Source organism: Carlito syrichta, unplaced genomic scaffold (assembly GCF_000164805.1).
Source record: "Carlito syrichta isolate Samal-C Ts95f unplaced genomic scaffold, Tarsius_syrichta-2.0.1 Scaffold72428, whole genome shotgun sequence".
Taxonomy (NCBI): Eukaryota; Metazoa; Chordata; class Mammalia; order Primates; family Tarsiidae; genus Carlito; species Carlito syrichta.
This window is the reverse complement of record NW_007016524.1, coordinates 529,875-544,255: the sequence shown is the minus strand read 5'-3', so window position 1 is coordinate 544,255 and position 14,381 is coordinate 529,875. Positions and strand designations below refer to the sequence as shown.

General features: G+C 40.0%; 1 protein-coding gene across 1 annotated transcript in view; it reads left to right on the top strand.

Annotated features, from left to right (window-relative positions):
- ZNF521 (zinc finger protein 521) overlaps positions 1-14,381 on the top strand; it is a 264,956-nt gene that overhangs the window by 85,320 nt on the left and 165,255 nt on the right. The window contains exon 3 of the mRNA XM_021709715.1: positions 9,877-13,229. Within this exon, the coding sequence (XP_021565390.1) occupies positions 9,877-13,229 (3,353 nt within the window). The remainder of the gene's footprint in view (positions 1-9,876; positions 13,230-14,381) is intronic.

Here is a 14,381-nt window from a genome sequence, read left to right as displayed (position 1 = left end):
CTGTGACCACACTGCTTTGGATTCTTTTCTTATTCTTTTGTTATTTTAAAATTGTCTTGAGTGTAGGCAAACATAAAATGTTATTACATTACATTGAGATATCATGAGTTTTTTTAATTTTAATTTTTACTTTTTGAGACAGGGTTTCACTTTCACCCAGGCCGGAATGCCAGTGGTGTGATCATAACTCTCACTACAGCCTCAAACTCCTAGACTCAAGTGATCTTCTTGCTAGAACTGCAAGTGTACACCACCAAAGCTGGGTAATTTTTAAATTTTTGTAGAGAGAGGGTCTTGCTACGTCTCAAACTCCTGGGCTTAAGCTGGGCTTCTTCAAATCCTGGGATCACAGGTGTGTGCTATCACACCTGGCCATCATGGGGTATTGGAGGCCTGTCATTTGTATTGGGATATTTGCTAAGATATGTTACCTCAGATAGCATATGTTATATACAAATACATATATAATTATATATAATATACTATAGTATATTATAATTATATATAAAATAGCATATGTTTATAGATATTAATCAGTAAAAAGTGACATCATAAAGTCCCTAGATAAATGTTTTATTAATATGTGATTGTACAGATATTTACTTGTATTAAGTGACAAATTACTATGGTTAGCTTTTTTGTAATGAGAGATATCTGAATTATTTGAAAAACTACTGTGGCATAAATTGTTTAGTCTGTTCTGAGCACTTTCAACTCTGGATGAAAACACACATGCATACAAACATGATGTACCACAATTTTGACTGTTACTGGTTTCCATAAATATATTACCAGGCCATTAACAAGAAAAAAAAATGATAGAATGAACTGGTTTGGATTTTATTTTCATGTTCATTCTAAGATAGATGTTCTAAGGAAGATGAAATTGAATCCAAAGTGAGAAACAGAAAATAAAGTACAAAGAAGGTACCTAGTTATCAGCCTTATTTTCAGAATTTCCTTTTTTTATTTTGCCTAATTAGATAAATTTTTAAAACTCGATGAAGAAGGATATTTGATATCATATGATCTGTGTAGAGATATTTTGTTATCCCCTAAAATTGTTTTAAGAAAACAGCTTTGTCCTTTGCAGTTTATAGAGCACTTTTATAAACATTATCTCATTTGAAATAAAGGAACCCCTTCCATCTTTTGGGTTACTTGGAATCTGATATCACTTTTCATTTTGAGTTTTACTGTGTAAGTGTCAACGTGAAAGTTAATGAATCTGTTGAAACACTACAAAAATTCTATTCTGTGAGGTTCATTGGTGATTGACCCTACTGTAGACCCCTTCTGATGCACAAAGTCTCAAGATAGTTCAACATCCTCACCACATTTCTTATTACCACTATAACATAACTTCCTCATAAAATGCATACAACTGAGGGACAGTCAACAGGAACTACTCTGAATTGCAGCTGCCGGGTGGTTGGCTAGGTGTACTCACTAGCTCTCTCTCACTGGCTTTTTCACCCCAGCCTGACAACCTGTGTGAGTCAGTCTGTGCCTCAACAAAATTAAAAATAATTATTTGCCATAGACCTTAAGGATTTTTATCATGTATTAGACACATAAATGTCAAAATCAAGAACTAGTGCTAAGGTCAGTTGTATTACAATAGCACATGGATAATTGTAGTAATATATCCCCCCCTAATCTTTGTAACAGCTTTTTCTACATTAGCAAACTGTATTTATCACTTTACTGCACAATGAACCCACAGGGGGTGCTAATTGTTCATTAATTAAATTTTAGCCTTTCAACACTTTTGTATTCTCCAGTGGCCCGGTCTGCAGTGAAGTATACAGTGTGGCCTTTTCAAACTGCTGAAAATTCACGTTTGCTTTACTCTTGCCATGGATATAACACAGGTGAAAGTCAGCTCCAGTAACCACTATTTCAGGACAGTTATAATTCTTTGTGACCGAAAGTTTTCCGGCCTTGGACCAAAGCCTATGTGTTGGAAAAATATTCAGTATAGTCCAACGAGACAAAACATTCTGTTAGCCCAGATTCACTTTGAAATCGAATTTGATTTCTTTGAAAATTCTGGTGGTTTATGGCAGTTTTTCAGAAACCCATTAATGTGGTGGAATGAACTCACTGAGATCTGTCATTCCCTAATGAAGCCATTTTCAAACTTAGTTTTCCCAGTTGAAGGGTCCCCTTTTCCTTATGCTTCCCCAGTGAAGAGGTTAATTTAAGATCACTAGTGGTTAACATGGAAGCACTGAGAAATTGACTGAGTATTTTTAAAAAGGTGTGGCTAATCCCTCAAAGCTCAATAGGTATATTTCACACCAGTGCAAAGGATTTTGAAGCAAAGTAGAATTTGCCTCAAGGAATTTTTAAATAAGCAAAATAGGGAGTTATAGGGTGGTGCTGGCACTATGGAAAGTGGGTCCAGGACTTTGAATTCAGGCCATGCAGTTGTGGGGATTTAATTCCACTAATGAATTAATCGCAACTTGCCAGTATGTGCAGCTATTTTAAAAAATGAGCTACCGCACATGGATTTTCAAGATACCTGTAAATAACATTCAGCAGATTTTTTAAACATATTTTTTCCCCATTTTTAAGCAGACATCCCCCTTAAGTCATTAAAAAAATTGAGAACCTCAATATGAAAAATGTAACACCTAAATTATAGTTTGATATTGATTCCTTTCTGCTGCTTTCACATTTATCAGTTATAACTTATAGGCAACTTGACTTTCATAGTAGCTGTAACAATGTAGTACATTTTTATATTTTAACAGTACAGAAAACTCTTTCATATAATGTCATGCTTGATTCTTATAATACTATGAGGCATGCTAAAATTTTTCTGATGTTATAGACAAGGAAATAAAAACTTGAAAAAAGAAAGTCGTGTCTAGAGTTCATAAGTCAGTATCAGACCTGAACACATAGTAGTTGCTTAATAAATTTTGATTAAATAAGTGAATTTAAAGCAATGAAAAACTGCCTTAAATTCTTTGTGATATGAGATCATATGTAAACAGAAGAATACATAGTAACTAATAAATGCCTTCTAACTCACAATAGTAGAGAAGAAAAAAATACAGACTCAGGAAATCCATTCTGGTGATGTCTGTCATTATTAAAGGAAAGATAAACATGTTAAGCAGCTTAGAATGCCCTCGGTCACAGCACTGTAAACAGATGTGTAATACACAATTGCCAATTATTGAACGCCAAGCGGTTGGTGCTTATCATTAGTTATATATATTTTTAAGTGAGCCAAAAGATAGAAAAAGCAAAGCAGTTCTCACCCCCCACATAATTGGAAACCACTTTTCCTTCTGTCTGGCTTCAGAAACACAATGTCTCGATTTCCGAGCGAGAGACGATGACTGTTCTTTAACTGGTTTCACGTCAGCTTTTTCCTCTGATTTGAGAGGTGGAGTTAAGTGTGAACTGCTTAAGAATGCACTGTTTTCTATTTAATTTGGCTGCGGAAGATGGAATTCATTGAGCTCCGTCTGTTCAAATGAACTTTAAGCAACAGCAAGCAAAACATTTGTACTTCTCTTTGCACACGCAATAGGAATGTGTCTGGCGAAAGACAGAATGGATATAAAGCCCAGGATTACCCAAGGAGAGCAATGGAGATGTGATAACAAGTCCTTATCTCTTCCTTGGCTCATCCGAAGTATTATAGGGTTGTTGGGGAAAGTGAGTGCTTTTTCTACTAGGGAGAATTGAAAGAAAAAAACAAAACAAAGCAAAAAACCTCTGAGCTCTGATATCTGGAATTCATCTTAAGACTGTTAAAAAATGTGCACCACCAATTCCCACTCCCTACAGCTGCTGTCATTAATGGGTGACCACCCTTTTTCCTCGTAACTTAACTGTTAATGCATTTAATTGGTCCTTCCAGAACAATTTGAAATATTACAGAATTTAAAAGCATCTGTGAATTATAAATAGTTTTAAAGTTCACATTTCTCTTTTGAACACCCAGTAAAGAGTATTCGTTTTCAAGTAGTTAAATAGGTTATATGACAAAGGAGTGAATTTAATGTAGAGCTGTTGATTTAGGGGGGAAAAAAGCAGCATGATACTTATATCATTAAAGTTGCAGCTTTTCTAAGACTGTTGACATTTCTGTTGAGAATGAAGGGAAGCAATTGCGTAATAATGCATAATGCTTTATTTAGAATGACCTTATTCTTTAGCAGTTTAAATCATTGCTTAAAAAATGTATTGTGTAATTTGATTAGAGGATTTTTAAATATGATGGTGTAAAAATTGTTACCGCATTGACACTGAAGTAATATGGCAAATACCCTTGTTACCTGTGTCTATTAAACATGCCTTTCAAAATATTGTTCTCTTTGAGTAGTGCCTGACTTCTCTTAGCATTTGTGCACACCTGGGTCTCTCCCTCAGGAATCTCAGCTTCTATGAGGGTGGCTCAGGTAACTAATGAATGAAAAAAAAAAAAAGTACTGTGAACTCTATTCAGCAAGAAAGTTTAGAGCTGCTCTTACAGCCTGCTGACAGAAATGAAGAATCATTTAAGGCAAGGGGGGTGGACCTGAAATTTTATTTTGGTCTCATGCTTTAACCTATTGTTTAACACTTAAATTATAATCTACTAAATTAACTTATTGTGATGCTAAATAATGCAATGATTGTAAAGAGAACAGAGGTCATTTTAAAATTATATATTTGGCTTTCATAGAAAAATACTTGTCCCAAGGTTACCTGTCTGTAAAGACCCAAGATGACATCCTATGTTTGATAATTTCATGCTTGAAACATAGTTAGCATGGATTTATGGTCCATTACTATCAACTGTTTATATTTTATTTTCTTATTGGCTGTATATACGATGGTGAATGCTTAAGGCACTGTGGATTTCCATTGGGCCAATCCTTAAAACAAATATTCCAGGGATTCTTTTAAAGGAAAGAAGATGTTTATACTATAAGAAGAAGTATGTTTATACTATATACATAGAAGCTTACACATGGAAACAGAGATACATGTAACACATATCAATCTTTTTTGTTTACATATGCAGCTTTTCTTCCAGCCCTGATAAGGTGCCCTAGAAACATTCACTAATCTTTGTAACACCCCAGAGGGTAAGTAGTGAGAATGATTATCTTCATATTGCAGGTGAAATACCTAGGTAGGGGCAGATTAAATGACTTGGCCAGGTCACTCTCTAAGTCAGTTTATGAAGCTAGAAATAAAACTCCAGACTCTTGACTTTTAGTTCTTATTGAGAGTCATTGCACTCCTGAAAACAGAAGTACCAGACCCATCAGTATTTGCGCTTCTTTTCTTCACCTGAAAAAGTAACCATCGATGTAAATCCTGTCCCTGTTAAAGAAACCTTGCTGTGTGGCACTGGCACACACATGATACTGAGTCCCCGATGGGCAGTTAAGGAAGTACTCTGCCGTTGCAGTGAACGAGCTCAGGTAGCAAAAGGATATCAGTAAGCCAGTTTCTTGCAGACCTGGTTCTATGAAAAACTAAAAGTATCGAAAATTTCCGTAACTTCAGAGATTCAGGTAATTTCTTTAACCTAGAAGTGAAGTGATTCAATCCACAATGCTAGTGAAGTTTCTCCTTAATAATTTCAGAATGCCCGTAGTGTTAGAGTCAATGTTCCGAAGGGCTTGGTCCCTGTCCCCAGGAAGTATGTGTCTTACATTAATTAAGACCTACTTAGGGGCACAAAATATTACTCCTGCACGTATTCTCTTCATTTGTGTTTCGCTTTACTTTTTTTATTTCTGACTAATTTTATTAGACTCAAAAGCCAAAGAATGACCGGGACCCTCAACATTCTCTTTCACAATGGCAGGCTATACACTGAGAGTATGAGGTCCTCCTTGGATGATGGAGAGGCCCTTTCCAGCATGCTCGTCTGTCTGTCAGCAGGAGCCCAGATAAAATCATGTCCAACCTTTGGTCCCTCCTCCCCAGGCTGGCACATGAGGGGCTGGCCGCTCACGTCACAAAGGTACTTTGTGCTCCTGGGTCTTTTTTTTCTGTGGAATAACTCCTTCTAGTATGACTTCACTTTTCTGTTAGTGAGCACTTTCCCCCATAAATATGCCGGAACAGGTGTTGCTCTGCTGCTAACTGAGTTTCCAGCTGTCTTCCTCCAACACAGACCCAGCAAAATCTGTTGTTTCGTCCTTTTCGGCAGACTAGAGAACCATCGAGCTTGAGATGGAGGTCTTCCTTGCAGGATATGGCCGTTTTGTTGCCAGAAGATGGTCGGGAAAGCCTGGCTGGCTAACAAAGGCAGGCCTTCAGCGGCTGGGTGTAGTTCCAGTTCTGTATCCCCTTTGGCAGGAGCACAGAGGCTGCTGCAGTGTGGCCAGCCAGCAAAATTAGGAAATAAGGACCTCTTTTATTTACTCAGGCTGCTGAATCATGGGCATTCCTGTCTGCTTGGAGTAAAGTCAGGCGGCTCTACTTTCCACTGCAAGTCTCAGGAGTGTTTGAGACTTTCATCTCGGAGTGTTCACACACTTGTTTTAATGTGCTTTATGGAAATGGTGAAACTCAGCAAGTACAGTTGCTGTAGAAAAACATCTGCACTAACCATGCACACACATTTGCATCTTTAAATAGACTTTTTAGGCCACGGAGAAAAGTTTTTTTCTGCAGTAAGAGCTATAGCTCTCCCAGACTCTGCTCACATGAAGTGACTGGTTCCAAAAATTAAAATTTAACATGGACATGTTAAGTACTTCACATTGAAATGCAAAAAACTTGCCATCGCACAGAAAGTCCTTCTAAGCACCACATAGTGAGACCCAAAGGGAAAAAAGTTCACATTGATTCAGGAACCAGAGTTTAAAGTGTCCTCCATAGTTTCTGCCATATGTAAAAAGAAATTTGCATTGTTTAAACCTGTATTTGCCATTTAAGCATAGTTTTCATTGTGCCTGCCAGAAAGCCTAAGTTAATCAGGATGGGTAACTCTCAAAGTCTTAGGCAGAACTTAGAGAATGTTGGCAGAGAGACCACCACCACAAAAGACTTAGGGACTCTGCTGTCCTTACAGCATGGGCCAACCCACTGGGAGTTTTGTTAGTGAGTCCCTGTGTGTTCCTGGAAGAATAGATCCATTTATGGTACTGGCAGATGAGTTTTTTACAATTCAGATTTTAAAACAGAAATCGGCATTTCTGGGAACTATTATTTATTTTTCTAAAAGTAGCATTTCTTCCTCAAAATTTTTCCTGCTGCTCAATCCATTCTATCCCTCTGTCCTAAGCCTTGTGACTTCTGTAGGTGGTTTCGGTGTATTTCTGTTACAAAGACAAGTAATACGGACAGGAGAAAGGGGGAAAAAAGGTTTCCAGCTCTCTTGATTTGTGGTTAAAAACTCAATCCTAACCCTCAGGTCTCTTGACATGTCACTGAAATTTACAAGCTTAAGAGAACAGTTATGTAATAGGTATAGTCAGACATGGGCCACAGACAAGAACCTGTTTTAAGCATGGTATTAGGTATTGCACAATTTTTATAATGGACCATGGCTCTGTACTTCTTTATGTATGTGTATAATAATATAAAACATATACATGGTATAATAATAATATACCATGCCTGGACACATTCTGCAATTTAATAATACATTCCCTTGCAAAACTTTCAGGCTTCATGGTTATATTCTTCCATAAAGAACAAATACCGCATGACGTTTGTGCATGACAAATTCAGATTCACTGTTTTCTCCCAATGTATAAATGAGATGGGTTTGAAAATGTTTTGAAATAAGACAGCAGGATTTAAACCTAAAAGATAAATGTGAAATGTGGTAGATTTTACCTAAAATGTGGAGGAAATTTAATTTATAGCAATTTTTTTTTCAGTTGGGGGAAACATTAGAAACCTTGGCCTACCATTTCAGGTATATCAACTTTATGTGACTTAACACTTTTTTAAGGGACAAACTAGAGAGATCATCATTGAGGTTTTTGGTTTGGTTTTTTTTTTTTTTTTTTTTGCTTTTAGCTTTTTAAAATTATTTTTCTCTACGTTGAGTGGTGAGCTGAGTGTCTGTTATACGTTCCTGACATATTCACTTTAAATATAAGTCACACCCACACTTATCAGACCCTTTCTTATGCTAGAATCATGTTGGGTTATAGAGTCACATAAATGAGGATGCAAAATAACGCGGTTTTCAACTTGTATGGCGAAGCTTTGTTGCAGTGGGCAGGGATCCAGGAATGGTGTTTGGTTGTTTTCTCAGAGTGAGAGGGTTGCCATCTGGCATTGATAGTGAGATGGTGTTGTCATCAGTTTCTAGATGCAGGAAAGGAATGATCCTCATCTGTTTCCTGTGGATAAGGAAGAGGCTGACAATCTAATAAAATCTTGTTACCTTAAAGAAGGCAGACGTGGAATTCGTTTACATAATGCTCTCTAGTTTCTACTTTTATGTGCATCATTTAGCTTGCTAGTGAACTTCGGCTTTGAAGAATTTAAAAACTTATTTGAGCATACACTAACTGAATACTATTAGAATAGTCTAATAATGTTCTAATTGGACCTATTATTCTAACAGAAACACTGTGCCCACCAGCTCTGCTCCATGGTCTTTACTTGCCTGTATTTATAAAAAATCTTGCTCCTTTGGAGAATGAAAGACTTTTAAAATTTCTTTTGATCTTGAATAATAGATTGTTATGAAAAGCAAAAAAAAAAAAGAGGTTTCACCACCTGTTTGAGAAAGTCTTATTTTCTACTTGTATGTCAAGACGACAACAGAAATAAAAGTGCATTTTTGCTAAGAGCCTAGTTTTTGAAACCTCCTGCTATAGGGTAGAGCTCCTTGATGGGTAACCTGCTAAGTTCATATCTGGCTCTCAGTCTTGTTTGTCTTCTTTTTGTTACTCATAAATCTTTCAGCATTTACCATAATCCTTTATCACTTTTCCTGTTTCCAGTTTTTCACAAGTTGCTTTGTCTCTGCTCACCTCAAAGTGCAGGTCCTGTTTAGCTAAGGAAGTTCAGGCTGCTGAAGCCTTTGCAAAAGGAAGAAATGGCAGGCCACCTCTTGAACTTTCCAAACAAAATACACTATTAAAATCTGGCCCTTGTGAAACTCATTTTTTCTTGATCCTGGCTGATCCCAGCTACATGTAATATCTAGCCAGTACCCTTCTAACATTTAATAATCCATTTTCTGGCCTATAGTGTTCGAATCTTTCAGTTATTGAAGAAATCCTGGTTGTCTTTCATTACACAGGACATAATTATTATTGTGTTTTCTGTCTTCTTTCATGTGCTTACTTTTTAATATTTTTTTGCTGAAAGCAATAAGGTCTGTATCAATAAGAACCCCATAAAAAATTTTGGTCTTCAGAAATTGCCTTTTTATATAAAAACAAGCAAAATGCAGAGGGAATTTTTTATTAAATATTAGACATCTGGGTTGACTGCATTAATTTTAAATCATTCTTGTAATATTTCCTCTTTTCATTTGGTTCTTCAGATGCTCACATAATATGCAAATCATTTTAGAATGAATACAAAAGAAACATTAAATATATTAAAATCTGCATTTTAATAAAATTGTCAATGTGTAATATATACCTTGCTTCTGAGGAAGAATGATAAAAAAGTAATAAAAGGGTAATTTAGACATAGAACTATTTAATATCTTTTTTATATTTTACAACCCAACAGAAAGTAAATGTAGAATAAAAGCGTTAGGTTCAGATTTGAAAATGTCTCAGCCATATACTCTCTCCTCCTCCTTTTCTTTTTTTCCCTGAAAAGTTCAAGAGGGTCCAACCATGTGTACGTGTTGAAATGGTACAGTGAACTAGCGCTTGAATTCCCAACACGTCAAGTGAAATATCGTGTTGTTTCTTGTTGCAGATGGAGTGGATGTTGAAGATGATCCAACTTGCTCTTGGCCAGCCTCCTCACCTTCTAGCAAGGACCAGACTTCCCCTAGCCATGGAGAAGGCTGCGATTTTGGAGAGGAAGAAGGTGGCCCTGGACTGCCCTATCCGTGTCAATTCTGTGACAAGTCATTCAGCCGCCTCAGCTACCTAAAGCATCATGAACAGAGTCACAGCGACAAACTGCCTTTCAAATGCACATACTGCAGTAGGCTGTTCAAACACAAGCGCAGCCGAGATCGCCATATAAAACTCCACACCGGGGACAAGAAGTACCACTGCAGTGAATGCGATGCTGCGTTCTCCAGAAGTGATCACTTGAAGATCCACTTAAAGACTCACACGTCCAACAAGCCATATAAATGTGCCATTTGTCGCCGTGGGTTCTTGTCCTCTAGTTCCTTACACGGACACATGCAGGTTCACGAGAGGAACAAGGACGGCTCCCAGTCCGGGTCCAGGATGGAGGACTGGAAGCTAAAGGACACTCAGAAGTGCAGTCAGTGTGAGGAAGGCTTTGACTTCCCAGAAGACCTCCAGAAGCACATTGCGGAGTGCCACCCCGAATGCTCCCCAAACGAGGACCGAGCGGCCCTCCAGTGTGTCTACTGCCACGAGCTCTTTGTAGAGGAGACCTCCCTCATGAACCACATGGAACAAGTGCATGGTGGGGAGAAGAAGAACTCGTGCAGCATTTGCTCTGAGAGTTTCCACACGGTCGAGGAACTGTACAGCCACATGGATAGTCACCAGCAACCGGAGTCATGCAATCACAGCAACAGCCCTTCCCTGGTCACGGTGGGCTACACCTCCGTGTCCAGCACAACTCCAGATTCCAACCTCTCAGTGGACAGCTCAACCATGGTGGAAGCTGCCCCACCGATCCCAAAGAGTCGAGGGAGGAAGCGAGCCGCCCAACAAACCCCCGACATGACCGGCCCTTCGAGTAAACAAGCGAAAGTTACCTATAGCTGTATTTACTGCAACAAGCAGTTATTTTCAAGTCTTGCAGTTTTGCAGATTCACTTGAAAACTATGCATTTAGATAAGCCCGAACAGGCTCATATTTGTCAGTATTGCTTGGAAGTACTGCCCTCACTCTATAACCTAAATGAACATCTTAAGCAAGTGCACGAAGCTCAGGACCCAGGTCTGATTGTTTCTGCCATGCCTGCCATAGTCTACCAGTGCAACTTCTGTTCCGAAGTTGTCAATGACCTCAACACTCTTCAGGAACACATCCGATGTTCTCATGGATTTGCAAACCCTGCAGCTAAGGATAGTAATGCGTTCTTTTGTCCCCATTGCTATATGGGCTTTCTCACTGACTCTTCCCTTGAAGAGCATATAAGACAGGTCCATTGTGACCTCAGTGGCTCCCGATTTGGGTCCCCAGTGCTTGGGACTCCAAAAGAACCAGTAGTAGAAGTCTATTCTTGTTCCTATTGTACGAATTCGCCAATATTCAACAGTGTTCTTAAACTGAACAAGCATATCAAAGAGAATCATAAAAACATTCCCTTGGCCCTGAATTATATTCACAATGGGAAGAAATCCAGGGCCTTGAGCCCCCTGTCTCCTGTGGCCCTAGAGCAGACTTCTCTGAAGATGATGCAGGCAGTAGGAGGTGCACCTGCACGTCCAGCCGGAGAATATATCTGTAATCAGTGTGGTGCTAAGTACACGTCCCTAGACAGCTTTCAGACTCACCTAAAAACTCATCTCGACACTGTGCTTCCGAAACTGACCTGTCCTCAGTGCAACAAGGAATTCCCCAACCAAGAATCCTTGCTGAAGCACGTTACCATTCACTTCATGATCACCTCAACCTATTACATCTGTGAGAGTTGTGACAAGCAGTTCACATCCGTGGATGACCTCCAGAAACACCTGCTGGACATGCACACCTTTGTCTTCTTCCGCTGCACTCTCTGTCAAGAAGTCTTTGACTCAAAAGTCTCCATTCAGCTCCACTTGGCTGTGAAGCACAGTAACGAAAAGAAAGTCTACAGGTGCACATCCTGCAACTGGGACTTCCGCAACGAGACCGATCTGCAGCTCCACGTGAAACACAACCACTTGGAAAACCAAGGGAAAGTGCACAAGTGCATTTTCTGTGGCGAGTCCTTTGGCACTGAGGTGGAGCTACAGTGTCATATCACCACTCACAGTAAAAAGTACAACTGCAAGTTCTGCAGCAAAGCCTTCCATGCAATCATTTTACTAGAGAAACACTTGCGAGAGAAGCACTGTGTGTTTGAGACCAAGACCCCTAACTGTGGGACAAATGGAGCTTCAGAGCAAGTGCAGAAAGAGGAAGTAGAGCTGCAGACCTTGCTGACCAACAGCCAGGAGTCCCACAACAGTCACGACGGGAGCGAAGAAGACGTCGACACCTCTGAGCCCATGTATGGCTGTGACATTTGTGGGGCAGCCTACACTATGGAAACCCTGCTGCAGAATCACCAGCTCAGAGACCACAACATCAGACCCGGAGAAAGCGCCATCGTGAAAAAGAAAGCTGAGCTCATTAAAGGGAATTACAAGTGCAACGTGTGCTCTCGAACCTTCTTCTCCGAAAATGGGCTCCGTGAACATATGCAGACCCATCTCGGCCCTGTCAAACACTACATGTGCCCTATTTGCGGAGAGCGGTTTCCCTCCCTTTTGACTCTTACTGAACACAAAGTCACGCACAGTAAGAGCCTTGATACTGGAAACTGCCGGATTTGCAAGATGCCCCTCCAGAGCGAAGAGGAGTTTTTAGAGCACTGCCAAATGCACCCAGACTTGAGGAATTCCCTGACGGGCTTTCGCTGTGTGGTGTGCATGCAGACAGTGACCTCCACCTTGGAACTCAAAATCCACGGGACGTTCCACATGCAAAAGACAGGGAATGGGTCTGCAGTGCAGACCACAGGGCGTGGCCAGCACGTCCAAAAACTGTACAAGTGCGCGTCTTGCCTCAAAGAATTCCGTTCCAAACAAGATCTGGTGAAACTTGACATCAACGGCCTGCCATATGGCCTGTGTGCTGGCTGCGTGAATCTCAGCAAGAGTGGCAGCCCAGGCATCAACATCCCTCCCGGCACGAATCGACCAGGCCTGGGCCAGAATGAGAATCTGAGTGCCATTGAGGGTAAGGGCAAGGCAGGGGGACTGAAGACTCGCTGCTCTAGCTGCAACGTTAAGTTTGAGTCTGAAAGTGAACTCCAGAACCACATCCAAACCGTCCACCGGGAGCTCGTGCCAGAGAGCAACAGCACACAGTTGAAAACTCCACAAGTGTCGCCAATGCCCAGAATCAGTCCCTCCCAGTCGGATGAGGTAACTCGCCTTTTTAATGTTTGCTATTTAACCTCCTCAAGAAACTGTCCCCACTCTATGTTTATGCTTTCCACAGCTTTATTTATTGTCATGGGCCAAAAGATGCTTAGATTGAAACACAATGGTTTTTTCCCCCGTAGCCATTAGCTAGCAATTACTTGCTTCTTGATAAGCAGCATTTTGGCTTGAATGGTGCAAAACAGGACTAATTCCAGTCTCCCTAGGATATTGTCTTCTCTATGACTGAAGAGACCAGTGCTCATGCCAACACCACTGAGATCTGGAATCTCAGCATAGCTTCACCGCGAGTTGAAATCCCCAGCTATGACTTGTGTGTATGGCAGAGAGATAATGACACAAAAGTAAGATACTATGAGCCAATGTGCTGGCCTAGAGCAAATTAAAAAGAATATATATATTTGAGGATAACAAATTAGGAAGGGGTGGCTTTTTATTACCGTGTTGTCAACACTCACTGTTTTTCTTTGTCTTCTGGGTAGTGAGGAAAGTACTTTCTCACAACAGGATTTTTTAAAAGCCCCCACATTTATTAAGAACCACATGCCCATTATTCTATTTAAAGACACTCTCCCCGAGTCTTCACTCTCTGGGTTTCAAAATTAATATGTGTTTTCCCCCTTAGTTTTAGAGTAATTTTGTGTTTTCTTTGCCATGATGAGTATAAGACACAGGTTCATTTACAGCGAAGTAGTTTTATAAGTCATCGTTCCTAGCCGCTGAGCAAAGGATGGCTCATTTTCATATTTCTTTATGCTTTATCACCTGGTTCCTAATAGCTCTTTCCACTTCCCTACCTGCCCCTATCTGGAGATCCATCCAAATGAAAACCCCAGGGAGATCCTTCTCCCTTCAGTTTGGGGTGACTGCATTTTCCTTATCTTGTCTCTGCACTCACACCCTGTGGGAGGGCCCCCTGCATGTCCCAGCAGATAGCCATCAGTCACCTGGTAGGGGAGAGTGGAGAAGACTGATGAAGAGCCCGCCTCACAAAATGTGGCATCTGTGTAACAGGCAAACTCCCAAACTTTGAAGCCACTTTCCCTTCTCAGGGGAAATCTCCCCTCCCCAAGAAAATCTTTACTTTTCTCTCACTTAAATAAGTGAAATCCTTTCAAACCGATGAAGACAGCT